General features: G+C 40.4%; 1 protein-coding gene across 3 annotated transcripts in view; it reads left to right on the top strand.

Annotated features, from left to right (window-relative positions):
* The window catches only part of RNF121 (ring finger protein 121), an 82,316-nt gene that overhangs the window by 14,628 nt on the left and 40,998 nt on the right, over positions 1 to 26,690 (top strand). For 2 of the 3 annotated variants that reach the window (XM_060018354.1, XM_060018356.1), the window contains 2 exons: positions 19,379 to 19,416; positions 22,280 to 22,421. In XM_060018354.1, coding sequence (XP_059874337.1) covers positions 19,379 to 19,416; positions 22,280 to 22,421 — 180 coding nt within the window. Of the gene's footprint in view, positions 1 to 18,008; positions 18,086 to 19,378; positions 19,417 to 22,279; positions 22,422 to 26,690 lie in introns of those variants that run through there. The other variant, XM_060018355.1, reaches the window with a different exon arrangement.

The following is a 26,690-nucleotide window of genomic DNA, read 5'->3' as shown; positions in this document are numbered from 1 at the left end:
AATGGCCAATAAGCACATGAAAAGATGTTGAACATCATTAGCCATCTGAGAAATGCAAATCAAAACTACAGTGAGATACCACTTCATACTCACTATGACGCTATAATCAAAAAGACATAATAACAAGTGTTGTGGATGTGGAAAAGTTGGAATCCTCATACACTGCTAGTGGAAATGTAAAATGGTGCAGCTGCTGTGGAAAACAGTTTGGCAATTCCTCAAAAGGTTAAGCGTAGAGTTACCACATGACCCAGTAATTCCACTCCAGATATATACTTGAGAAATAAAAACATATGTCCCTATAAAAGCTTATACACGAATGTTCATAGCAATATTATAATAGCCCAAAAGTAGAAACAACTCAAATGTGTATCAGCTGGTAAATGGATAAATAAAATGTATATCCATACAATGCAAGATTACTTGTCAAGAAAAAGGAGTGAACTACTGATACATGTTGTAACATGGATGATCTTTGAAGAACATTATGGTACATGAAAGAAGCCAGTCAAGGGACTTCCCTGGTGGTGCAATGGTTAAGAAGCCGCCTGCCAGTGCAGGGGACACAGGTTCGATCCCTGGTCCAGGAGGATCACACATACCACAGAGCAACTAAGTCCATGTGCCACAACTACTGAGCCTGCACTCTAGAGCCTGTGAACCACAACTGCTGAGCCCACGTGCCACAACTACTGAAGCCCATGCGCCTAGAGCCCGTGCTCCACAACAAGAGAAGCCACAGCAATGAGAAGCCCGCACATCGCAACTAAGAGTAGCCACTGCTCACCACAACTAGAGAAAGCCTGCGTGGAGCAACGTAGACCCAACACAGCCAATCAATCAATCAATCAATAAACAAACAAAAGTAATTTTATTTTTTTAAAAAAAGAGGCCAGTCAAAAAAGACAGCATATTGTATGATTTCGTTTACATGAAAGGTCCAGAATAGACAGATCTATAGAGATATAAAGTAGATTGATTAGTGGTTGCTTAAGTCTAGGGATAGGAATAGGGAGTTGGCCAGTGGGCTTGAGCTTTCTTTTTAGTGTGATGGAAATGATTTAAAATAAGATGGCTGTACAACTCTATAAATATATGAACAGTCATTGAACTGCTCACCTGATATGGATGCTATACCTCAACAAAGCCTTAAAAATAAGAAAAGATCCTTGGCCTCAAGATGATTAGAGTCTAGTGAGGGAAGCAGAAACAAGTATAAAAAGTAATAAATGTGACCTTAGAGGTTTGTGCAAATTGTAAATTTCTTCAGGAGAACAGAGGAGGAAAGGAATTACTCCACCTGAGGAGATCTACTAGACTCTAAGCTCCTTGAGAGTGAGAGCTGTTATTTATTGTATCCCCTGTCTAGAGCTTAACATATGATCAGTTAACAGTTGTTGAATGGGTGTGTGAATGAATAAAGTTGGAGAATGTGTCACAAAGGAGGTGATATTTGAGCTACATCTTAAAGAAGGAATAGAAATGGACTAGACAGTGAAGGTGAGGAAAGAATTCTAAGGAGAGAAGACAGCAGCAGCCAAATCACTGAGGAATAAAAGGGAAGAGCACCTTAGAGTGGTAAGTGGTTTAGTGTGGCTGGAGTAAAAGCTGTTTATTGGAGGTGGTGAGATAAGTAGCTGGTTATATACCACATTATGAAACACCTTGTGTGTCATACAAAGGAGTTTGGACTTTAATCCAAAGGCAGTAGAAAGTTATCCAAGTTTGTCAAAGTAGGGGGCTGATGCAGTCAGATGTGTGTCTAATAAAGATTACTGTGGCTGCTCCTGTTGTGAATCTGTACTGGCAAGATTTGCATCAGGGAGATCACTCGGAAGTCACTGCAGGTCTAGGAGAGAGCACGAGATAAAGTCTGAACCAAGAATGTGTGGCAATGAAAAATTGGAGGGAGATTTCATAGGTGGGTAGATGTGATCAGCACATGGATAGTCCAGATTTAGGGCTTTAGGAGTTTCATAGAAAGCTGTAGAAAGTTCTGTTCTGGAAGGGCTCTGTAAGAGGTGACATCTGGGTTGGATCTCTAAGGATGGGTAGAAAAGTATAGAGTGTATTAGAGGCTGGAGTGCATATGGGAAAGAGTAAGAGAGGAGGGCCAGGTGGGGAGGAAGCCAGTCTGAGAAATACGAATTTTATGGGGTAGGAATTGAAGAACCAAAGAAGTGTACATTAGGTGCCCCCAAATTTGATAATTGTTGAATGGGAGAGAGGTTGTTAAACTATTCCTCCCACTTTTGTATAAATTTTAAAAGTTTCTTTAAAAAAGCTTTCCAATTCAGCTGGCCTGGAGGATGTGCTTTTCTGGTGATGGTAGGAGGGGTAGGAGTGGAGGGCAGACAGCAGCCACAGCAGTTATTTTCAGCCAGCATCTACTCTGACTCCACTGCCTACGGTGTGCTGTCCATGTCAGGCTTTTCAGTTAGGCTAAGCATATCCAATGTCTGCATGATCCCCAGCTGACTTACGAGGTCTGAAAAGTGAGGTAGTTCCACTTTAATTTATTGGCCTGGAATTCTTGCCAGGGCTAAGGAGTTGGAGAAAAATGTGAGTGAGAGGGGAATACGGAGCCACAAATAGGGGTAGCCTGTGAAACTTTGGACTTCATTTGTAATCCTAATCACTCAGCACACCATAGTATCTGTCCCCCCTCGAGATAGAGGCAGCCAGCCTGGTGGTTTTGCTGTACCAGGTTCAGGAACTAACTAATCTCTCCTTTCTCTGGGCTTACACAGCATTTTGTTTATACGTCAGTGGTTATCCTTATCATATTATGTTTAATCTGTCTCACCCCTACCCCCTGGACTGTGACTACCTCAAGGGCAAAGGTTGGGCTTATTCATCTCTAATGTTTTGTGAAAGAGTGAAGTCTCTAGCTGCATGATTGATCATTCTGTAACTTGACAGGATCAGCTGAGACCTTTGAAGTTCCCGGTTGCCCTGGTAGATGGGGTTCCAGAGTTTAGGGCCCTTTGCAGTTAGAAGGTACTTGAAGCCAGGGCAAGAGGTCATCCCCCAAGTGATGGATATTCCTGATGCATGCTTATGGTAGTCACTTGGTAAATTTTCATTGATTTAATTTGGTAGCATCCTGTTAAATCACACCTCACTACACTAAAGGCATTTTGCTTTCACTTCTGTGGTAACTAAGGTAACTGTGGCAGTTTGGAAAGCCAAAGTATTATAGCTGACTCCAAAGCTTTGGAGTTAGACAGATTTGACAGATTTGGTATGAATTATTATAGCATTTTAGCTTTAAGGGACCTTGAAAGTAACTTAAGCCAATTTCCTCATTTTACATATGGGGAAACAGGCATAGAGAGAAGTGCCCTGTTCATTGACATATAGCAAGTAAATAGCTATGCCAGATCAGGACCTACAACTCTTTTTCTTGTCACTGAGAAAGGTGGTTGTTGCCCTGAAGCCATTTCTTGGGGTGAAAAGTGGGAATGAGGTAAAACCCAAGGAAATAAGACATACTACATGGGCTAGTTTCAGCAAGTTCTCCTGTTATTGGAAGGCTTTCTGGGGAAACCAAACCAGAGTGTCTACATGTAGCCACATAATGGCCTCCTTTTTCATTCTTTCTTCTCTTACCCTGCTTTCTTTTTCTTCATAACATTGCTACCAGAAATTATTTCATATATATAAATATATGCTTATTTGTATATTTATTGTCTGTCTTCTTCATTATATGGTAAGTTTTATAAGGGAAGAGACTTTGTTTTATGCCTGTCTTGTAACTGAATGAACAGATATTTATGGGCTGTCAAGGTGCCAGGCACATGCTTCCTATGACTTTGGTGTTTGTAGGTCATGACATGTCTGTTTCTTTGTTTGCGTTTGATCATGAATGTATCTAAACCTTCCTTGAACACAGAATACACATTATTGGCAAATGATTGCCCAATAACTGTATAGTGCTCATAGGAGTAGAGTGAGGTTACCTTTTCTGTGTGGATTTAGGCAGTGTGAGATTTAATGTGAACCTAAACCTCATGCCGCTTGATCAGGCCGGGTAAAGAACAGAATCTCAGAAGCAGCAGAGCTATGTGATTTGGCAGCTGGGGAGAGAATTCTTGGTGCATAGCTGTGGGGAGACAGCAGGACTCAGGGCTGACTTATCCAATAGGCACAGTACCCAGGGGCCCATAAAAATGTCTTAACTTCTTTCAATCAGAAGAAAAAATGAATATAATTCATCTTGGATTATATTATATCAATACAGTCATAGAATATATTTTAAAATATTTTTCTAATAGAGAAAGGGTTCCACAAAGGCAAAAGTACCTAGGGCCCATGAAAGTCATAATGTGGCACTAAGCAGGACCTTGTGACTAGTCATTGGCTTGGCCATTTGTGGCCCTAAGCCCTGACTCTGATTTCTCCCTTAAGGTCTGTGATCCTCTCCCCATCACTCCTATCCCTATGCCCCATAACGGTGATCTTCATTCAGTGAGTCATTTTTCTCCTTTATATCTCATTTGTGCCTTCTGTAAAATGGAAACAATTGTGTTCCTTCTGCTGAGTAAATTCATGCTTTTAAAACAACCTAATTATTTTATTTTTAAATCTGTCTTCTCAAGGGCAGGAAAAAAAGTCTGGTTCATCTTTGTATCTCCATGCCTAGCCCAGAACCTACACATTTAGAACAGAAGTACCTTAAATGAGAGTAAATGAATAAAGGTATCAAACCTCACAGATAGCTTCAGAGGCTTTCTTTAGGCTTTATCTTTCTCTATGGTATGATTTACATATGTTCTTTATGGTATTGGATATATGGTATTATATATCTCCAGCTACCTTTTTAGTCTTTCTGAGGTTCTGTCAGCAAAATTTATAGAGCTATGTGGACACTTAAGAAAATGATATGGAAAACAAGAGTGTTGCACCATCTTAGAGAGTTAAGAGCCAATGTGATCAATCAGGTACACGTGGGGAATGAATAGTCTTTTCAACAAATGATGCTGAAACAACTAGATAGCCACAGCTAGTAGGACTCCTGCCTCACACCATATACAAACATTGACTCAAAACAGACCAATGACCTACATGTAATAACTAAAACTATAAAACTCTTAGAAGAAAACAGTTATAAATCACTACCAAATTAGGTAACGATTTCTTAGATATGACACCAAAAACACAAGCAATAAAAGAAAAAGTAAATTGGGTGTCATCACAATGAAAAACTTTTGTATTGCAAAGGATACCACCAAGAAAGTAAAAAGACAACCCACAGAATGGGAGAAAATTCTTGCAAGTCATATATCAGATAAAGGATTTTGTATCCAGAATATATAAAAAACTTTTACAACTCAACAATAAAAATATAAATAATTTTTAAAATGGGCAAAAGAGTTCCAATAGGCATGTAAGAAGCTTGGAAATCACCATTCTGTCCTAAGAACAAGTAAAAAGCTGAACAAACTGAAAAATCAACAATTCTTAGATTTTTAAGAGAAGTAAGGTCATAGGGCAAAGGCAAATTGCTGCCCCCCAAATTGGAGAGACGAACAGGTGAATACAGAGAATCACAACTTACAGAAGCAGAAACCTCTTTGGGAACCAGTGCTGGAGAAGGGAAACCTGGATTGTAATTGATGAATTGCTGGAGGCTCAGTATGGACAACTCAGAGTTAAAAAACTCCAGGGGGACTCAGTCATTGAGGGCCCCCCACAATGACTTCTTGGATATCTATCAGGTTCTTACACTGAGTATTGAGAAAAACCCTTTTGTGCTTTGGGGAGGGGTGGGGGAAAGGAGCCATTTAAAAATACTACAGAGCATTCTGTTCTTCTTAAGGTCTGCCATCAGGGGAAACTTTAACCAAAGCCTAACCTGTTGGGGGTTTTTTGTTGTTGTTGTTGTTGTTGTTTTTTGCGGTACGCGGGCCTCTCACTGTTATGGCCTCTCCCGTTGCGGAGCACAGGCTCCGGACGCGCAGGCTCAGCGGCCATGGCTCATGGGCCCAGCTGCTCCGCGGCATGTGGGATCTTCCCGGACCGGGGCACGAACCCGTGTCCCCTGCATCGGCAGGCGGACTCTCAGCCACTGTGCCACCAGGGAAGCCCCTGTTGGGGTTTTATCAGAGCCCAACTGACCCAGGGAAAAGGAAATACCCATCTCTAGTCAGCCCTAGCCTTTCATCTTGGAGAAGGGAAATACCCAATTCCAGTCTACTCACACCATCATGTCCCACCTAAGAGGGGTGGGTGAGGCACTGAGAAGCACTTGTGAAGTTCACATTCCAGAGGCACAGACTCACTAAAAGACTGAAACCGAATCATAGGACTATAGAATGCTTCCCCTCCCTCAACGTGCCACCACATTACTAAAGGTCTATTTATAGCAGTTCCTTTTACCTGGTATATCATGCCCAGCTATCAAGAAAAAATTACAAGATATACTAAAAAGCAAAATACACACTTTGAAGAGACATAACAGGTATCAGAATTAGACCCATCTATGGCAGGGATCTTGGAATTATTAGACAGGGAATTTAAAATAAGTATGATTTACCATGCTAAGGCTCGAATGGATAAAGTAGATGACATGCAAGAACAACTGGGCATTGTAAGCAGAGAGATGGAAATTCTAAGAAAGAACCAAAAAGAAATGTTTAGAGATCAAAAACACTGTAACAGAAATGAAGAATGCCTTTAATGGGCTTATCAGTAGACTAGACATGGCTGAGGAAAGAATCTCTGAGCTTGAGGATATTTGAGTAGAAACCTATAAAAGTAAAAAGAAAAAAGACTAGAAAAAGCAAAATAACCAAGAACTGTGGGACAACTACAAAAGTAATGTATGCTGCTGTGATCTGAATGTTTGTGTTCCCCCCAAATTCATACGTTAAACTCCTAATCCTCAAGGTGATGGTATTAGGAGGTGGGGCCTTTGGGAGGTGATTAGGTCATGAGGGCAGAGCCCTCATAATTGGGATTTGTGCACTTATAAAAGAGGCCCCACAGAGTTTCCTAGCCCCTTGCACCATGTGAGGACATAACAAAAAGTCAGCTGTCTGTGAACCAGGAAGCCCTCACCAGACACAGAATCTGCTTGTGCTGTGATCCTGGACTTTCCACACTCCAGAAATGTGAGAAGTAAATGTTTGTTGTTTATAAGCCACCCGGTCAATGGTATTTTATTATAGCAGCCTGAACAGACTAAGACAGATGCATCATGAGAATACCAGAAGGAGAAGAAGGAGAGAAACAGAATATTTGAAACAATAATGACTGAGAATTTTCCCAAATTAATGTCAGACACCAAACCACTGATCCAGGAAGTTCAGAAAACACTAAGGATAAATGCCAGAACCCCCCAATAAATCTAGGCATATCATTTTTCAAATGATAGAAAATCAAAGACGAAAAATCCTGAAAGAAGCCAGAGGAGACAACACCTTAACCTACAGAGGAGCAAAGATAAGAATTAACCCCCAGTTTATCCTCAGAAACCATGCAAGCAGGAAGAGAGTAGAATGAAATGTTTACAGTGTTGAAAAAAACAAAAACCCCACCAGCCTAGAATTCAGTATCCCATGAAATTAGCCTTCAAAAGAGGAGAAATAAAGACAGACAAAAATAGAGCAAATTTATTGCCAGTAGGCCTGCCTTGCAAGAAATGTTAAAAGAAGTTCTTTAGAGAGAGGAAAATAATGGAAGTGAGAGCCTCAGATCTACATAAAGAAGGGAAGAGCATTGGAGAGGGAATAAGTGAAGGTAGAATAAAAACATTTATTTTACTAATTCTTTTTTTAATGAGCGATTTTAAGTTTTATTGTATCTTAAATGTCATTTTCCATATGTTCATAGCTACTATATAGAAATACAATTTTTGTGTGTATGTTTATATTGTATTCTGCCACCTCGTTGAACTCTCTTATAAATTCTAGCCCTTTTTTTTTTTTTGGTAGATTCTTTGGGATATTCTATGTAGGCCATGATGTCATCTGCAAATAAGGGGCAGTTTTATTTCTTTCCAATCTGTACCTTTTATTGCCTTATTTTGCTGGCTAGAAACTTCAGTATTATGTTGAATAGTAGTGGTGAGGGTGGACATCCTGACATTTCGGATCTTAGGGGGAAAGCATTCAGTCTTTCACCATTAAATATAATGTAAGCGATAGGATATTTGTAGATGCTCTTTTATTTTATATATATATATATATATTTTTTTTTTTTTTTGCTGCACCACACAGCTTATAGGATTTTAATTTCTCGACCAGGGATCGAACCTGGGCCCTTGGCAGTGAGAGCATGGAGTTTTAACCACTGGACCACCAGGGAATTCCCTGTTTTATATATTGTTGATTGATCTAACGGAATAGTTTTTTCAAAGTAATAATACCAACACTACATTTGACTATGTATGTGTGTGTGTATTTATGGATAAGTGAAATGAATGACAGCAATGATACAACAAACGTTGAGAGGGAAGAATTAGGATTATTTTGTTGTTATAAGGTACTCAAACTATCTGTAAGGTGGTATAGTATTATTTGAAAGTGGGTTTTACTCTAGAGCAACCACTAAAAGAAGTAAAAATAAAAGTATAGGGAATTCCCTGGTAGTCCAGTGTGCTTTCACTGCCGAGGGCCTGGGTTTGATCCCTGGTCGGGGAACTAAGATCCCACAAGCTGCACAGTGAGGCCAAAAAATATTAATAATAATAAATTTTTAAAAAAGTATAACTGATAAGCTAAGGAAGGAAAGAGAATGTAATCATATAATATTCTCAGTTAAAACTATAAAAGGCAGAAAAAGATTGGAAGACAAAAATAGAAACAAAGAATAAGGGCAACAAATAGAAAACAGTAACAAATATAGTAGATGCTAATCCAACTATATTAATAGTCACTTTGAACGTTAATGGTCTAAATGCATCAGTTAAAAAACAGAGATTGTCAGAGTGGATAAAAAATACAAGACCCAACTCTATATCTAAAAGAACCCCATTTTAAATAAAAGGACACATATAGATTAAAAGTAAAGGAATGGGGAAAGATATATCAGGCTGACAATCAAAAGAAAGCAGGAGTAGCTATATTAATTTCAGGTAGAGCAGACTTCAGAACACAGAAAGTTATCAGGGATCAAGAGGAGCATTACAGGGCTTCCCTGGTGGCGCAGTGGTTAAGAATCCCCCTGCCAGTGCAGGGGACACGGGTTCAGAGTAACCAAGCCCATGTGCCACAACTACTGAAGTCTGCATGCCTAGAGCCTGTGCTCCACAACAAGAGAAGCCACTGCAATGAGAAGCCTGTGCATAGCACTGAAGAGTAGCCCCCACTCGCCACAACTAGAGAAAGCCTGCACGCAGCAACGAAGACCCAACGCAGCCAAAAATAAATAAGTTAATTAATTAATTAATTTAAAAAAAGAGGGGCATTACATAATGATAAAGAAGTCAGTTCTCCAAGAAGACATAACAATGTCTTAATGTGTGTGTACCTAACAATAGGGTGTGAAAATATATAAGGCAAAAAATGATAGTATTGCAAGGAGAAATAGATGAATCCACTGTTATAGTTGGAGAATTCAACACTCCTGTGTCAGAAAGGGGCAGATCTAGCAAGCAGAAAATTCATGAAGGCAGGGCTGAACTCAATGACACCATTAATTAACTGAATATAATGGATATTTATAGACTACTTCATCCAGCAACAGCAGAATAGACAATCGTCTCAAGTTCTCATGGAGCATTCACCAGGATAGACCACATTGTGGACCATAAAATATACCTTAGGGCTTCCCTGGTGACGCAGCGGTTTAGAGTCAACCTGCCGATGCAGGGGACATGGGTTCGTGCCCCGGTCTGGGAAGATCCCAGATTCCGCGGAGCGGCTGGGCCCGTGAGCCATGGCCGCTGAGCCTGCGCGTCGGAGCCTGTGCTCCGCAATGGGAGAGGCCACGATGGTGAGAGGCCGGTGTACCCCCCGCCAAAAAAAAATATATATATATATATACCTTAACAAATTTAAAAGAATAAAAATCATATATTTTCTGCTCTCAGTGCACAATGGAATTAAATCAGAAATCAGTAACAGGAAGATAGCTGGAAAATCCACAAATACTTGGGAGATTAAACAACATACTGCTTAAATAACACATGGATCAAAAAAGAAATCTCGAGAAATTTAAATATGTTTGAACTAAATGAATATGAAAACAAAACATATCAAAATTTGGGGATACAGCAAAAGTAGAGCTTAGAGGGAAATGTGTAGCACTGAATGCACATATTAGAAAAAAAGGAAAGATATAAAATCAGTCATCCAAACTTCCACCTTTGGAAACTAGAAAAAGAGCAAATTAAATCCAAGATAAGCAGAAGAAAAGAAATAATAAAAATTAGAGCAGAAATCAATGAAATTGAAAACAGGAAATCTAGAAAAAATCAACAAAATCAAAAGTTGGTTCTTTGAAAAGATTAATAAAGTTGTTAAACCTGTAGCCAGGCTAACTAAGAAAAAAAGAGAGAGGATACAAATTCCTAACATCAGAAATGAAAGAGGGGATATCACTACAGAGCCAATGGACACTAAAGGGATAATAAAGGAATACTATGAGCAACTCTGTGACCACAAATTTGATAACCTAGATGAAATGGACCAATTCCTTCAAAGACGCAATCGGTCAAAACTCACACAAGAAGACAGACAATCAGAATTGGCCTATATCTATTAAAGAAATTCATTGAATAATTAATAACCTTCCAAAGCAGAAAGTACCAGGCCCAGATGGGTTCACTGGTGAATTCTACCAAACATTTAAGGAAGAAATTATACCAATTCTCTACAATCTCTTTCAGAAGATAGAAGCAGAGTGAATACTTCCTAACTCATTCTATGAAGTCAGCATTACCCTAATACCAAAACCAGACAAAGATATTATAAGACAACTATAGACCAATGTCTCTCATGAACATAGATGTAAAAATCATTAATAAAACATTAACAGATTGAAACCAGCGGTGTATAAAAAGGATCATACACCATGACCAGGTGGAATTTATCCTAGGTATGCAAACCTGGTTCAATATTTGAAAAATTAATGTAATCTATCACATCAACAGGTTAAAGAAGAAAAATTACATGAACATATCTATATATGCAGAAAAATTATTTGACAAAATCCAGCACCCATTCAAGATAAAAATTTCTCATTAAACTAGGAATATAGGGGAACTTCCTCAACTTGATAAAGAATATCTACCCAAAACTTACAGCTAACATACTTACCTGGTGAGAAGCATGAAGTTTTCCACTAAGATCAGGAACAAGGGAAGGTTGTTCCCTCTGACCACTGCTTTTCAACATCATACTGGAAGTCCTAGCTAACACAATAAGGCAAGAAAAGGAAATAAAATGAATATAGATTTGAAAGGAAGAAATAAAACCATCTCTGTTCACAGATGAAATGGTCATTTATAGAAAGGATCAACCAAAAACCTCCTAGTACTAATAAACTATTATAGTAGGGTTGCAGGATACGCAGTTAATATACAAAAGTTAACTGCTTTCCTGTATACCAAGAATGAACAAATGGAATTTACAATTAAAAGCACAATACCAGGGACTTCCCTGGTGGTCCAGTCATTAGAGTTCACCTTCTAATGCAGCGGGTGTGGGTTCAATCCCTGGTCGGGGAGCTGAGATCCTACGTGACTCAGCCAAAAAAACCAAAACATAAAACAGAAGCAGTATTGCAACAAATTCAGTAAAGACTTTAAAAATGGTCCATATCAAAAAAAAATCTTTTAAGAAACCCCACAATACCATGTACTTTAGCACCAATAAAAATAACATATGTAGATATAAATATAGAAAAATATGTACAAGATCTATATGAGGAAAACTGTAAAACCGATGGAAGATATCAAAGAAGAACTAAATGGAGAGATATTCCATGTCCGTGTAAAGGAAGACTCAATGTTGTCAAGATGTCAGTTCTTCCCAACTTGATCTATAGATTCATTGCAATCCCAGTCAAAATCCCAGCAAGGTATTTTATAGATATCAATAAACTGATTCTGAAGTTTATATGGAGAAGCAAAATACCTAGAATAGCCAATACAGTATTGAAGAAGAACAAAATTGGAGGACTACTTACCCAACTTCAAAACTTACTATAAAGTTACAGTAATCAAGACACTGTGGTACTGGTCAAAGAACAGACAAATAGATCAGTGGAACAGAATGGAGAGCTCGGAGATAGACCTATGTAAATTTATCAATTGATCTTTGACAAAGGGGTAAAGGCAATACAATGGAGCAAAGAGAGTCTGTCAACAAATGGTGCTAGAGCAATCAGACATCCACAAGTAAAAAAAAAAAAAAAAAAAAAAAAAAGGTTCTAGACACAGGCTTTATACCCCTCACAAAAGGTAACTTAAAATGGACCACAAACCTCAATGAGATCACAAAGCAAAACTGTAAAACTCTTAGAAGATAACATAGGAGAAAATCTAGGTGACCTTGGGTTTGGCAATGACTTTTTAGATACAACATCAAAGGCATGATCCCTGAAAGAAAGAATTGATAAGCTAGACTTAATTAAAATTAAAAATTTATGCTCTGCAAAAGAAACTGTCAGGAGAATGCAAGCACAAGCCACAAACCGGAAGAATGTATTTGCAAAAGACCTATCAGATAAAGGATTGTTATCCAAAATATACAAAGAACTCTTTAAACTCAGTAATAAGAAAACAACCTGGGGCTTCCCTGTTGGCGCAGTGGTTTAGAGTCTGCCTGTCGATGCCGGGGACGCGGGTTTGTGCCCCGGTCCGGAAGGATCCCGCATGCCGCGGAGTGGCTTGGCCCGTGAGGCATGGCCGCTGGGCCTGCACGTCTGGAGCCTGTGCTCCGCAGTGGGAGAGGCCACAACAGTGAGAGGCCAAGGTACTAAAAAGAAAAAAGAAAGAAAACCTGATTAAAAGTGGGCTAGAGGGACTTGCCTGGTGGCGCAATGGTTAAGAATCCATGTGCCAGTGCAGGGGACATGGGTTCGATCCCTGGTCTGGGAAGATCTCACATGCCGTGGAGGAACTAAGCCGGTGCACCACAGCTACTGAGCCTATCCTCTAGAGCCCAAGAGCCACAACTACTGAAGCCTGCACACCTAGAGCCCGTGGTCCACAACAAGAGAAGCCACTGCAGTGAGAAGCCCACACACTGCAACGAAGAGTAGCCCCTGCTCACCGCAACTAGAGAAAGCCCGCACGCAGCAACGAAGACCCAACCCAGCCATAAATAAATAAATAAATGGGGAAAAAAAGTGGGCTAGAGACCTTAACATATAGCCCACCAAAGAAGATATATAGATGGCATATAAGTATATGGAAAGATGCCCCACAGGCATCTTCAGGGAAATTCAAATTAAAATGAGATACCACTACACACCTATTAGAATGATTGAAATCTGAGACACTGACAATACCAAATGCTAGCAAGGATGTGGAGCAACAAGAACTCTCATTCATTGCTGGTGGGAATGCAAAATAATACAGCCACTTTGGAAGATAGTTTGGTGGTTTCTTGCAAAACTAAACATACTGTTACCGAATCCAGCAATTGTGCTCCTTAATATTTCCCCAGAGGAGCTCTTATGTCCACACAGAAACCTGCACACAGATGTTTATAGCAGCTTTATTCATAATTGTCAAAATTTGGAAGCCACCAAGATGCCTTTCAGTAGGTGAATGGATACATAAACTGTGGTACATCCAGAGAATGGAATATTATTCAGTACTAAAAAGAAGTGAGCTATCAAGCCATAAAAAGAGATGGAGGAATGTTAAATGCATATTACTAAGTGAAAGAAGCCAATGTGAAACGGCTACGTACTATATGATTTCAACTATATGACATTCTGGAAGAGGCAATACTGTGGAGACAGTAAAAAGATCAGTGGTTGCTAGAGATTGGGGGGATGGAGAGATGAATAAGCAGGGCACAGAGAATTCTTAAGTCAGTGAAACTACGCTGTATGATACTCTAATGATGGATATGTGTCCATGAGGACATTATATGTTTGTCCAAATCCACAGAATGTACATCAATAGTGAACTCTCAGGTAAACTATGGACTTTGGGTGATGGTATGTCAATGTAGGTTCTTCAGTTAGAACAAAGGTACCGCTCTGATGGGGATGTAGGTAATGAGGGAGGCTATGCATATTTGGGAGCAGGGTGCGTATGGGAAATCTCTGTGCTTTCCACTCAATTTTGTTGTGAATCTAAAACTGCTGTAAAAAAAAAAAAAAGTTATTTTTTAAAAGTGGACAAGGGACAAAGGATCTGAATAAACTTTTCTCCAAAGAAGATATGTGCATGGCTAATAAGCATATGAAAAGGTGTTCAACATCATTATACATCAGGGAAATTCAGAATCATATTGATCTGCCATTTCACACCCATTGGGATGCTTTTTACCAAAAAGACAATAAGTGTTGTTGAAGATGTGGAGAAATTGGAACTCTCATACACTGCTGGTGGGAATGTAAAATGGTGCAGCTGCTGTGGAAAACAGTTTGGCAGTTCCTCAAAAGGTTAAGCATAGAGTTACATGTGACCAGACAGTTCCACTACTAGATACATGCTCAAGAAAAATGAAAGCATGTCTGCATGAAAACTTGTAAATGAATGTTCGTAACAGCATTATTTGTAATAGCTCAAAACTATAAACAACCCAAATGTCCATCAACTGATGGATGGACAAAGAAAATGTCGTATATCCATACAATACAATATTATTTGGTAATAGAAAGGAATGAATTACAGTACCTGCTGCAACACTGAAAACATGCTAAGTGAAAGAAGCCATTCACAAAAAACCACATATTGTATGATCTCGTTTATATGAAATGTCAAGAATAGGCAAATCTATAGATAGAGATCAAAAGTAAATTGGTGGTTCCTTGGGCTGGGGGGAGATTGGAGAGTGATGGCTGACTGGTATGTGGTTTCTTTTTGGGGTGGTAAAAATGTTCTAAATTTAAATAGTGGTGATGGTGGCACAACTCAATATACTAAAAGCACTGAATAGTACATTTTAAATGGATGAATTTTACGGTATGTGAATTAGATCTCAGTAATGCTGTTGTTAAAAACAACTCAGGTGTATAGAGGTATATGACTGTAGGAGAAAGTGTGGATGTGAGTGCTGGGATGCAATAGCAATTTTTTTTATGATAATCCTTTTATTTTTTTAACTTTTAATTTTATATTGGAGTATAGTTGATTACCAGTGTTGTATTTCAGGTGTACAGCAAAGTGATTGTAATAGCAATGCTTTTATATGCATATGAATTACCTAGGTATCTTTTTAAATGCAGGTTCTGATTCAGGAGGTCTGGGATGGATTCTCTTCCGCAGAGCACAGGCTCCGGACGCGCAGGCTCAGCGGCCATGGCCCACGGGCCCAGCCGCTCCGCGGCATGCGGGATCCTCCCAGACCGGGGCACGAACCCGTGTCCCCTGCATCGGCAGGCGGACTCTCAACCACTGCGCCACCAGGGAAGCCCTGGGATGGATTCTGAAGCATCTATTTCTTAAGCTCTCAGGGTGCTAATGCTTCTGGGCTGTGGATCATGCTCATCAAGGCAGTAAAGGATTTTTTTTTTTTTTTTTTCCAGTGAATGGGGTCAGTCTAAAGAGCCTTTCAGGATCCAGGAGGATTTGTCTAGCATTTTGCATGAAGGCAGAATGTGGTTTGGTGGAAGAGAGGGGCTGAAGGGACAAAGTAACCAGCCTGTGTAAAGACTCAGAGACCACCGAGTATCAGTATCTGTGGGGGATAGGAGGTCTGTTTGTGGTATTACACTGGTGGACCTTGAGTCTTTCGCACCTGAGAAAATATCAGTCAACCGCAGATCATTTTCCATTTTTGTAAAGTTTTCTCTTGCCCTCTGCCTGACATTTTTGGTCTAACTTCTTTCAAATCTGGACCTAGGTAGATTGACATGACTAGAGACCTTGCGACATCCTAGGAGGGGAGTGATTGGTTGGCAAAAAGACAGTCTGTGTATGGGTCTTAGGAGTGGGAAATGGGCCCATCAATCAGTAATCTTGCCCTGAGAACCTACCTAATTAGCTACCTGAGCTCTGGACAGGTCAAGTTTAGACTGACTTACTTCTTGGCCCCAGGTGAATAAACTCATTAATGAGGGAGCAAATAAAGATGTATTTCCAGATGGTACAGGTTAATTATAGGTATAGCTTATAGCTTTCCTTGTTTTTCCACCTGAGCTAGAAGACTGATTTGGATGTAATTTTTAAAATCTTTTCATTCAGCATGCAAATATTAAAGCCAAATCATGTCTTTACTCAGCATTACTCCACTCTGGTGCTCGTACTACTCCACGAAGTGCTAAATGGTCCTCTAAGCACCAAGTCTAGTCTCAGCCTTAGTGCTTGCCCTTCTCAGCTGTTCCCTGAGCTCTGAAAGCATTACTGCCCTGTGCTTCACCAACATTTAGTTCCCTGGCCTCTCTGAGTACTTTTTAAAGTACACTCACTCTCCTAGGAAGAAAGGCAATGAAATCACTTGGTCACTTGGAATATAATTACCCTCACAGCCCCACAGTGAAGTCAGAAGACTTATTCTCTATTTTCCAGCGGGAGAAACAAAGGCACAGACAGTAGCATGCTTGACCACTATCTCATGGAGAGGTGTCCCCATGCCTGGTCCGGTTCTCTGAACCTTCCTTGTTTTCTCTTCAATGGACTTACCTTGCTTCTTTGAACATGTAGTTGTGTTGTTTTGTTTTGTTTTGACGTGTAGTTTTTTAAACATGATTTTCTGGGTGCCTCCAGAAAATGAATACTTCTTTCTCAGATGCTTATTAGGTATTTTTCAAGTGTTGTTTACACTCCCATTTAAGCATCTCCAGGTGGGGTGCTGGTGTGTCAGCATATTTACTTATTACCCTGTTGGAGGGAATTCTGTTCAATTTCACAAGTACTCAGTGAGTGCTTAATATACACTCAGCTCTGCTATTCTACTTGAAAGACGAAAAAGCAGTGTATTCTCCTCGGCTCTGTGGGATCTTCTAGGATGGGAGCAAGATAGACATAAGCAGGACTTGGACTAGGGTGAAGCAAACAAGGCGCTGGGCGCAAACTTGAAGGAGGCACTCACTCTCAAGGTCATGCAAGTGCAGTGTCAGTACCTGAAAATGTGTGCCTTCTTAAATTTTGAGCTCTAGGTCCCTTGCTTGCACCACCCTGGTCCTGGCCCTGGCCCTGGATTTAAGAAGCAGTTAGGTCACTTGGAAAGCATGTCTAAGATAACATAAGATCGTGGTCCTTGGGCTTCCCTGGTGGCGCAGTGGTTGGGAGTCTGCCTGCCGATGCAGGGGACATGAGTTCGTGCTCCGGTCTGGGAGAATCCCGCATGCCGCGGAGCGGCTGGGCCCGTGGGCCATGGCCGCTGAGCCTGCGTGTCTGGAGCCTGTTGCTCCGCAACGGGAGAGGCCGCGACAGTGAGAGGCCCGCATACTGAAAAAAAAAAAAAAAAAAAAAAAAAGATTGTGGTCTTTAATTGTCTGCTCAGGTACCACCCAGCTGGGCCTTTCCATTTCCTGCATCTACTTGTCTCCTCTTGGAGGGGACCTCTGTCCTTCTGGGGGGATGAAGGACTGAGTCAGGTCACATGAATAAATTCTGTGAGGCAGTGTGAAGTAGGACGAGGAGGGTGGTTGACTTCATTACCCTGATTGGCTGGGGGAAGCCTTAGGATATTGTTTCTTCCCTCCCCTCCCCTGCCCTCTGTCTTCCCCTCTCCTTCCCTCTCCTCTCTTTTCCCTCTTCACCCCTCCCCTCTTTTCCTCCTCTACCCTCCTCTTTTCCTTCCCTCCCTCCCTCCTTCTCTCTCTTTCTTTCCCTCCCTCCCTCCCTCCCTCTCTCCCTCCCTCCCTCCCTCTCTCTCTCCCTCCCTTCCTTCCTTCCCTCCCCTTCCCTTCCTTTCCTTTCCTTCCTTCCTCAGCTGGGACACGTAGAAACCAGAAAGCCCTCTCTAAGCAATGGTGGACATTCCCAGTACCCACACATAAAGGATGCATGGTAAATATGTACTGATTTTACTCAGTAGTAGTATGGAGTTCTGCCCATTTTACTTCAAACATCCCACTTAAGGTACTTTTCTGAAGTTATCAGAGGAACAGTGGGAAACTGGGCCTTGAACTTCGTAAGAACTAAAGGAATATTTGTTGATTGATTCCTTTGGTGATTATGAGGGCCTTTCTTCTGTATATCAAGGAGCGTTTTCAGCTCCGTTCAGTATAAGAATGTATCGAGTGACTTATGTACTGAGGCTTTGGGTATGCTTCTGTATGGCTACAAGGAAGTAGAAGACTTGAGCTGTGATCTCAAAGAACTTAGTAGTATTCTAGAGCAGTGGTTTTTCAGCTGGGACAATTTTTGTCCCCCAAGGGACATTTGATAATGCCTGTAGACTTTTTTGGTTTTATCTGTGGAGATGCTGCTGGCATCTAGTGGGTAGAGGCTAGGGATGCTGCTAAACATCCTACAGTGTACAGATCCCCACCCCCCACCCCCACCCCCACCCCCACAAAAAAACAACCCAGAGAATCAACCAGCCCAGAATATCACTAGTGCCAAGGTTTAAGAAATCCTGCTCTAAAAGGATAAGACTAACAAATAGAACTGGAACTTTGAGGTTGGAAGGCCACACTGCTACTTTTTTTTTAACATCTTTATTGGAGTATAATTGCTTTACAATGGTGTGTTAGTTTCTGCTGTATAACAAAGTGAATCAGCTATACATATACATATATCTCCATATCTCCGCCCTCTCGCGGCTCCCTCCCATCCTCCCTATCCCACCCCTCTAGGTGGTCACAAAGCACTGAGCTGTTCTCCCTGTGCTAGGTGGCTGCTTCCCACTAGCTATCTGTTTTACATTTGGTAGTGTATATATGTCCATGCCACTCTCTCACTTCTTCCCAGCTTACCCTTCCCCCTCCCCGTGTTCCCAAGTCCATTCTCTACGTCTGCGTCTTTATTCCTGTCCTGCCCCTAGGTTCTTCAGAACCATTTTTGTTTGTTTGTTTGTTTTTAGATTCCGTATATATTACACTGCTACTTAATAGCAGAGCAAGGACTTGGACTAGGGTGAAGCAAACAAGGTGCTGGGCGCAAACTTAAGCTTAGTTCACCCTAGTCTAATGGGGCCATTTAGAGTCAAATGGTATTATATGACAGAATATTTTATCTAGCTTCATGTCCCACAAATCATAATTCAAACTTTTAGCTCTAGCAGTGTGTGATCATTGTATGTTGGGCAGGGACAGTTCTAAGACAGTAATGGATTTTTATGGTGGTGTCTTTCTACAGGTTGATATGTCAGACCTCTCTCCAGAGGAGCAATGGAGGTAAGTGTGACAGTGTGGGCCCCTCTTGGTGGGAACTATAGATTAATCCTACTAAAAGAGTTGTATATCTACCCTTTTTGCTTCCTTTTCTGTGGCAGGCAGTGACCTATGACCAGTAGGACAGGTCATTTGAGATCTTTCCCAGTATTTGGGTCACTCTTGGGTAGCTCCCTCAGTCCTTGGGAGTAAATAGATAATTGCACCAAACCACCCATCTGGGTTTTGAATACTAGTTCTGCCATTTCCTAGCAATGTGATCTTGGGCAAGTTACTTAACTTCACACTACCTTAGTTTTCCCAATTTGTAAAATGAGGATCATAGCAGTTGTTGTGAAGATCAACATGTATGAAATTCTTAGAACAGTGCCTGGCATGTGGTAAACTTCCAGTAAGTGTTACCTGCTTTAAGGATGATTATCATCATTAACATCATCATGATCCATGAAACAGGGCAGAGAGCGCTGTTTGAGAAAATGCGAGATGTGTCTTCTGATCTCAACTCTGCTACTAACTTGCTTTGTAACCAGAGTGAGTCAACAAATATTTTATTGTCATTATTTCTCATTGGTAGAGGAGTTTCAAAAGTGCTTGCCCCACAAACTTTATAAGGTAACTGACCAGTGAGCTGAAATCAACCAAGTAAAAGTTTAATAGCAAAAAACACCTCGTTTAGATTACAACTATTGATTATAAAAAATGTAGAATGGCAAAGATATCAACTCATATGACAGGCCCAGCAAGATTTTAGGTGACTTTAAGCTTAATATGCACCAGTTGTGTACCTAAGCTACCAAAATACTGTACAGTTTGCGAAGATGTTCATTGAAAATATACTATCTGCCTTAAGGGAAGTGACAGTGCTACTGTGTTCTGCTTTGCTGAGTCCACATTGATTTTGTTGTAAACACTGCATATGAAGATCTTTAGCTAGATATGTCTAGAAGAAGGCAATCAGGATTAATGGTCTTCACATTATGTTATATGCATCGTGTATAAAGATCCAGAACTGTTAACCTAAAAGGGCCCAGGAAAATGATGGTAGAAACAGGATTGGTTTTTTTTTTAAATAATAGTATGATAAATATTTGAAGGGGCAGCATTGGGAAAGAGAGAGTGGATATGTTCCAGAGTGTAGGATTAGGTCCAAACGACTGAAGCTGTAGTAAGATAATTTAGTCTCATTATCAGAAACATTGTTAATAATCGTGGTATATTGTGAGGCACAGAGCTTCCTGCTTCTTAAAGCTTTGGAATTTTATTCCTTCATAAGCACGTATGAGTTCCTACAATGTGTCAGACACTGCTGGTTCTAGAATAGATTATTTTAAGAGGCATGTATTCTCAGCCAGTGGAGGTATTCAAACAAATGATTGCAAAAATAATTTTTGCATTGAGTGGTAACTTGAGCTAGGTGCCTTCTGGTGTTTTCTCAGTCCTTTTTTTGATTTCTTGTTGTACACATCCATTCAGTTATATACTGTCTGAGAACAAGAAACTTATCTCTTATTATCTTTATAACTCCCCATAATCCTTGGGATTTTAAAATATCCTTTGCCCTTTTAGTTTAGCTTATCCTCACAACAACCCTATGAGGGAGGCAGAAAAGATAAGGACTCCTTTTGATGGATGAAGAAATCGTGATGTAGAGATGTAAATTTTCTTCGCTAAGGCCACATAGGTTGTGTCTGAACCTAAGTTTCTGACTCCTACCCCTATTATATTTTGTCAGATTCTGTCACCTAGGATAAAGTTTTATGTAAGGTGAACCCTTATGTGCTGTGACTGCCGGGCTGACTGACATTTGGCTGCCCACCAAGTTTCCCCCCTCCTAACATTTTATTATGAAAAATCTCAAATATACAGAAAAGTTGAAAGAATTGTACAGTGAACACCCTTGTACCCACCACCTAGATTGTACAACTAACTTTTTGCTATATTTTATGATTTGTCTATCCATAATGCATCCCACTGGGTTCTTCTTGCTTAGTCTCTCATTGCCCTTGGGAATTCCATGAAGATACCATTTATGTTGTCCTTTCCCTTTCTCCCTAATACCCCTGGGTATGGAGAACTTGCACAAAAGCTCCTGACTACGGGTTACATTTGTACTTAGTTTCCTAATTCCTTCTTTATTCCTCTCCCTTGGCTGTAGGAGTGACTTTTCTTTCCTGTTCTCAGAGGAAGCTTTTTGCCTATACTGGCCAAGGGAATCACTTGTTGCCAATCCTCGGGACCAGAGAATGCCGGCCTTTAAACTCTTAGATTAAATAAGAGTTTCCAGTTGTACTCTCCTTGAGCCCTTGAAGAGTCTATTTACCTGTGGATACTGATAATGAAGTCACTGTTGGAATAGTGTAAAATCGAAGCACTACTGAAGTTCAGATTTTTCAGGCTTTAATCTTTAGGATCTCTGGTCCTGGCAGAGAGGGTAGGACAAATAAAGCAAGACTTTAACCCTGGAATTTGCACATATTTGCAATATTACTCCTTTACTGGTATCATAAATATCATTGAGTAAGAGTATGAGCCTTTATGGCTGTGACCTCTCTGGGTTACTTTCTTCTTCCAGTGACAGGTTGAAATAGAACTGAAATGGAAAGGTATCAGCTGTTTTTAACATTGGGGCTGGGCAGCAGACCACCCACCTTTAACCCCAATACCTAACCTTGGTGACTAGGGCCCATAGAACCCCTGTTCTATTCCAAAATGCCTGTCCTCTAGGGCATGTGTGTTTCTAGCCCATATTTCGTACAGTACAAGAGTGTGTTCTACGCTATGGACCAGTGAGATATCCCTGGAAAACACTGCTCCTTTACAGCCACACCATCCCTGACCTAGCTCACCCCATCTGTTTGGCTTTCAGGGTCGAGCACGCACGCATGCATGCCAAGCACCGCGGCCACGAAGCCATGCACGCTGAAATGGTCCTCATTCTCATCGCTACCTTGGTGGTGGCCCAGCTGCTCCTGGTACAGTGGAAACAGAGGCACCCCCGCTCCTACAATGTAAGCCACTTTGTTCATTTTTTTGTTTGCCAGTCATCAAGAGACCCTTCTTAAGTATTCTAGGGTCCAGCCTAACCCAGGCCACATGTAGGCAAGGAATAGATAATAATACTAAACTGTATGTGTGAATGGTGAATAGTGTATGTTGGGTGTGTGTTTAAGGGACAGGCGATTCAGATTGTGAAAACTGGGAAAGAACCTGAATGTACTTTCATAGCCAGAAAAGGTAGATCCTTCCTTTTAACATTTTGGGATAGATTCATGAAGGAGCTGTTCATTAGGAACTATTCAAATAGAGGGAGAGATGATCACTTGATTGGGAAGACCAAGCCTCCAATGAATCTTTAGATTAATATTTTGAAAATGCAGTAATAAAGAGGAGGCAATGTAACAAGTGGTAAGAAGGCAGGGTCAGAGTTAGAGAGACCTAAAAAGGCAGTTCTAGAGGAAATAAGGAACAAAAACATAAAATGTACAGAAAACATACAGCTAAATGGCAGAAGTAAATCCTTCCTTATTAGTAATTACTTTAAATGTAAATGGATTAAATTCTCCTATTAAAAAGCAGAGATTGTTACATTGATTTAAAAAACCACATTATCCATGTTTATACTGTCTATAAGATACTCACTTTAGATATAAAGAAACAAGAGATAAAAGTAAAAGGATGGGGCTTCGCTGGTGGTGCAGTGGTTAAGAATCTGCCTGCCAATGCAGGGGACATGGGTTTGATCCCTGGTCTGGGAAGATCCCACTAAGCCCATGCGCCCCAACTACTGAGCCTGTGCTCTAGAGCCTGCGAGCCAACTACTGAGCCCGCGAGCCAGAACTACTGAAGCCCGCACACCTAGAGCCCATGCTCCGCAACAAGAGAAGCCACCACAACGAAGAGTAGCTCCCACTCGCCGCAAACAGCAACAAAGACCCAATGCAGCCAAAGATAAATACATAAATAAATATTTAAAAAAAGTAAAAGGATGGAAAAAGATATTTCATGCAAATGATAACCAAGAAAGAGCTGGTGGCTCTTAAATGTCAGACAAAATAGCCTTTAAATCAAAAAAGGTTACATGAAATAAAGAAGGACATTACATATTGATAAAAGGTTCATTACAGCCAGAAGATGTAACAGTTATAAACATATATGTACCTAACAAAGGAACCCCCAAATATGTGAAGCAAAAATTGACAAAATTGAAGGAAGAAACAGATGGTTCTACAATAATAGTTGGAGAGTTCAGTACCCCACTTTCAGTAATGGATAGAATAGCCAGGTAGATCAACAGGTAAAAGAGGACTTGAACAACATTATAAACCAATTAGACCTAACAGACATATACAGCATACTCCACCCAACAACAGCAGAATACATGTTCTTCTCAAGTACACATGGGCCATTCTCCAGGATAGACTATATGTTGGACCACAAAATAAGCTTCAGTAAATTAAAAAACATTAAAATCATAGATGCAACTACTCTGGATTAGGACACGGCAGGTGGTATACTGGATTCTTTTACAACTATTATCTTAGAAGTATTTAACCTTTTCAAGTATAACCCTTTTTTAACATAAAAAACTTGGCAAACATCCATGTGATAATAGTTGTACTTTGAAAGAATACATAAACACATATAGTAGTAAGAATAGCTAACATTTATTGAATTTTTACTATGCCAGTCACTGTTCTAAGCACTTTACATATATAACTCATTTAATCCTCACAGTAACCCAATAAATACTGTTTTCTCCAATTACAGATGAGGAACTGAGGCAGAAAGGCTAAGTAACTTGCTCCACTGGTAAAACCATTATTTGAACCAAGACAATTTTACTCCAGGGCTTTTACTCTTAATCCCTAAATGCTTGTTTTTCTCTAGTATGCTTTTTCAGACCTCTTGTAATAGGGCCAAAGATGCCCAGAGGTCTGTAGCCCACAGGATGGGAACTGCTACACTATCTCATTTAACCCTCCTAATAGCCCATGATGTAAGTACTATGAACAAACTGAGGCCCAGAGAGTTCAGGCATGAAGGGGGGATACTAATAGAGCCAGGATTTAAACCCAAGTCTTCTGTTTCATATTTCATAATTTCTACTATACCATATGGTGCTTCTGGAAAGGATTTTCCATCAAGGGAACCAAGGGATAATATGGAGCGTAGGCAGAAGAGAGACTAATCTTTGCCCTTGAGCTGGCACTTGTTCCAGACATTACTGGCCTATAGCCACCTCATGTGTTGTCATGCACCGCAAGTAGAGACATCTGTACCTTCAGGTCATAGTTCATGGAATGACCTCATGGCACCAAGGCTTTTTGAACTAGGCACCATCCAGCAGGCTGAGCCATCTGGGGTGGGGCTTCATATCTGGACCCTGCTCGTGCTTCACCCTGCCATCTGAGATAAGTCACTTGTTTTTCAGTGTGTGCTTATAGTACCTGCTCTATAAAATGGGGATTTATCAGGATGGTTTAATTGAGCCTGGAAAATACAAAAAATCATAAACCAAATGTAGAGAGACCCCTTGGAATTTCTGTGCTTGAATTTAGAAATAATTATATATTGTTGGCTAATCTGCAGAGATTTCTGAAAACCTCTGAAGAAGTGAGGGTGCATAATATACTGCAGTGGTTTTCAGTATGTAGTTTTTTAAAAGGCTGTGGAGTCCTTTCTTCAAACAGTATCTTAAGGAAAAACCCAGTGTAGAAAATAAGAGGATGCTCTTCTTGGGCTGGTAACCCTGACCCCTCCGCTTTCTCAGGAACATCTATAGGACACATCAGAGTGTTAGAAAACCACTGATGTGTCATTCATTCATTAATCTTTTTTTTTTTTTCTTTTGCGGTACGCGGGCCTCTCACTGTTGTGGCCTCTCCCGTCACGGAGCACAGGCTCTGGACGCGCAGGCTCAGCGGCCATGGCTCACGGGCCCAGCCGCTCCGCGGCATGTGAGATCTTCCCGGACCGGGGCACGAACCCGTGTCCCCTGCATCGGCAGGCGGACTCTCAACCACTGCGCCACCAGGGAAGCCCCATTCATTAATTTTTAATAGGAATGTGATTGTGACTTAATGAGGCCAGTTGTTGTAAGGAACACGCACAGTTGTCTCATTACTTTATTGCCACATCCTGTAAACATGCTGAACTACATTGGTGAGAGGACATGCTAACATTATAGCATATCTTACACTGAGAAACTTAAACTCATCTTTAGAAAACTGGAAGAAGAAATCTGTAGTGTCCTGCTTTATGCTGCTCTTATACAATAATGATCTATATTGCTTTTGTTAAAACTTTTATTAACTTGGGTACAATGAATGTTTTTACTGCTTTGATTAAAGTACTAACTTTGGAGGAAGAAAAATTGCCCAAGATGCCTGTACATAATGGCATCTCCTGTCCTTTTTCAAGCTTACCAGAAGTTGGAGCTGTTTGCCTTGTAGCAGTAAATACAGTGGAGTTAGACCATCTGGCTTGATTAGCCAGCTCCATGCTTCCTGGCTATATGACTTTATACCTCTCTGAACCTCAGTTCTTATCTCTAAATTGGGGTGATAATATCTATCTCCTGGGTTGTGAAGATTATATAAAATTGCATGGCAAAGTGTTTTGTAAACTCTAAAGCTAATGTTAGTGACTTTGTTCCTCCTACTCCTAAGAGAAAAGTCTCAAGACATAAAAATATCTTCAGGTACTATTTTATGTGGAAGTGGAATAGATTTTATTTTTATTGAGGACAATTTCACATAACAAAATTCACAGTTTTAACTGTTTTAAAGTGTATAATTCACTGGCTTTTAGCACATCCACGTTGTTGTGCAACCATGGCCACTATTTAGTTCTAGAATGTTTTTGTTACGCCAAAGGAAACCCCATACCCATTAAGCAATCACTTCCCATTTCCCCCTCCCAGCACACCCTGGCAACCACTAATGTGCTTTCTATGTATTTGCCTATTCTGTATATTCATATAAATAGAATCATATAATATGTGGCCTTTTGTGCTTGGCTTCTTTCACTTAGCATAATGTTTCCAAAGTTCTTTCATATTGTAGTATCTACCAGTATTTCATTCCTTTTATGGTTGTGTAATATTCCATTGTGTGGATATGCTACATTTTGTTTATCCATTCTTTAGTTGATGGACACTTGAGTTGTTTCCACCTTTGGGCTATTTTGTTTCGTTTTGTTTTTTATTTATTAATTAATTTTATTTATTTTTGGCTGCATTGGGTCTTCGTTGCTGCATGCGGCTTTCTCTAGTTGCG

The sequence above is a fragment of the Delphinus delphis genome, chromosome 8, assembly GCF_949987515.2.
Source record: "Delphinus delphis chromosome 8, mDelDel1.2, whole genome shotgun sequence".
NCBI lineage: Eukaryota > Metazoa > Chordata > Mammalia > Artiodactyla > Delphinidae > Delphinus > Delphinus delphis.
The sequence above is the reverse complement of the archived record's forward strand: the minus strand, read 5'-3'. Positions and strand labels throughout refer to the sequence as shown.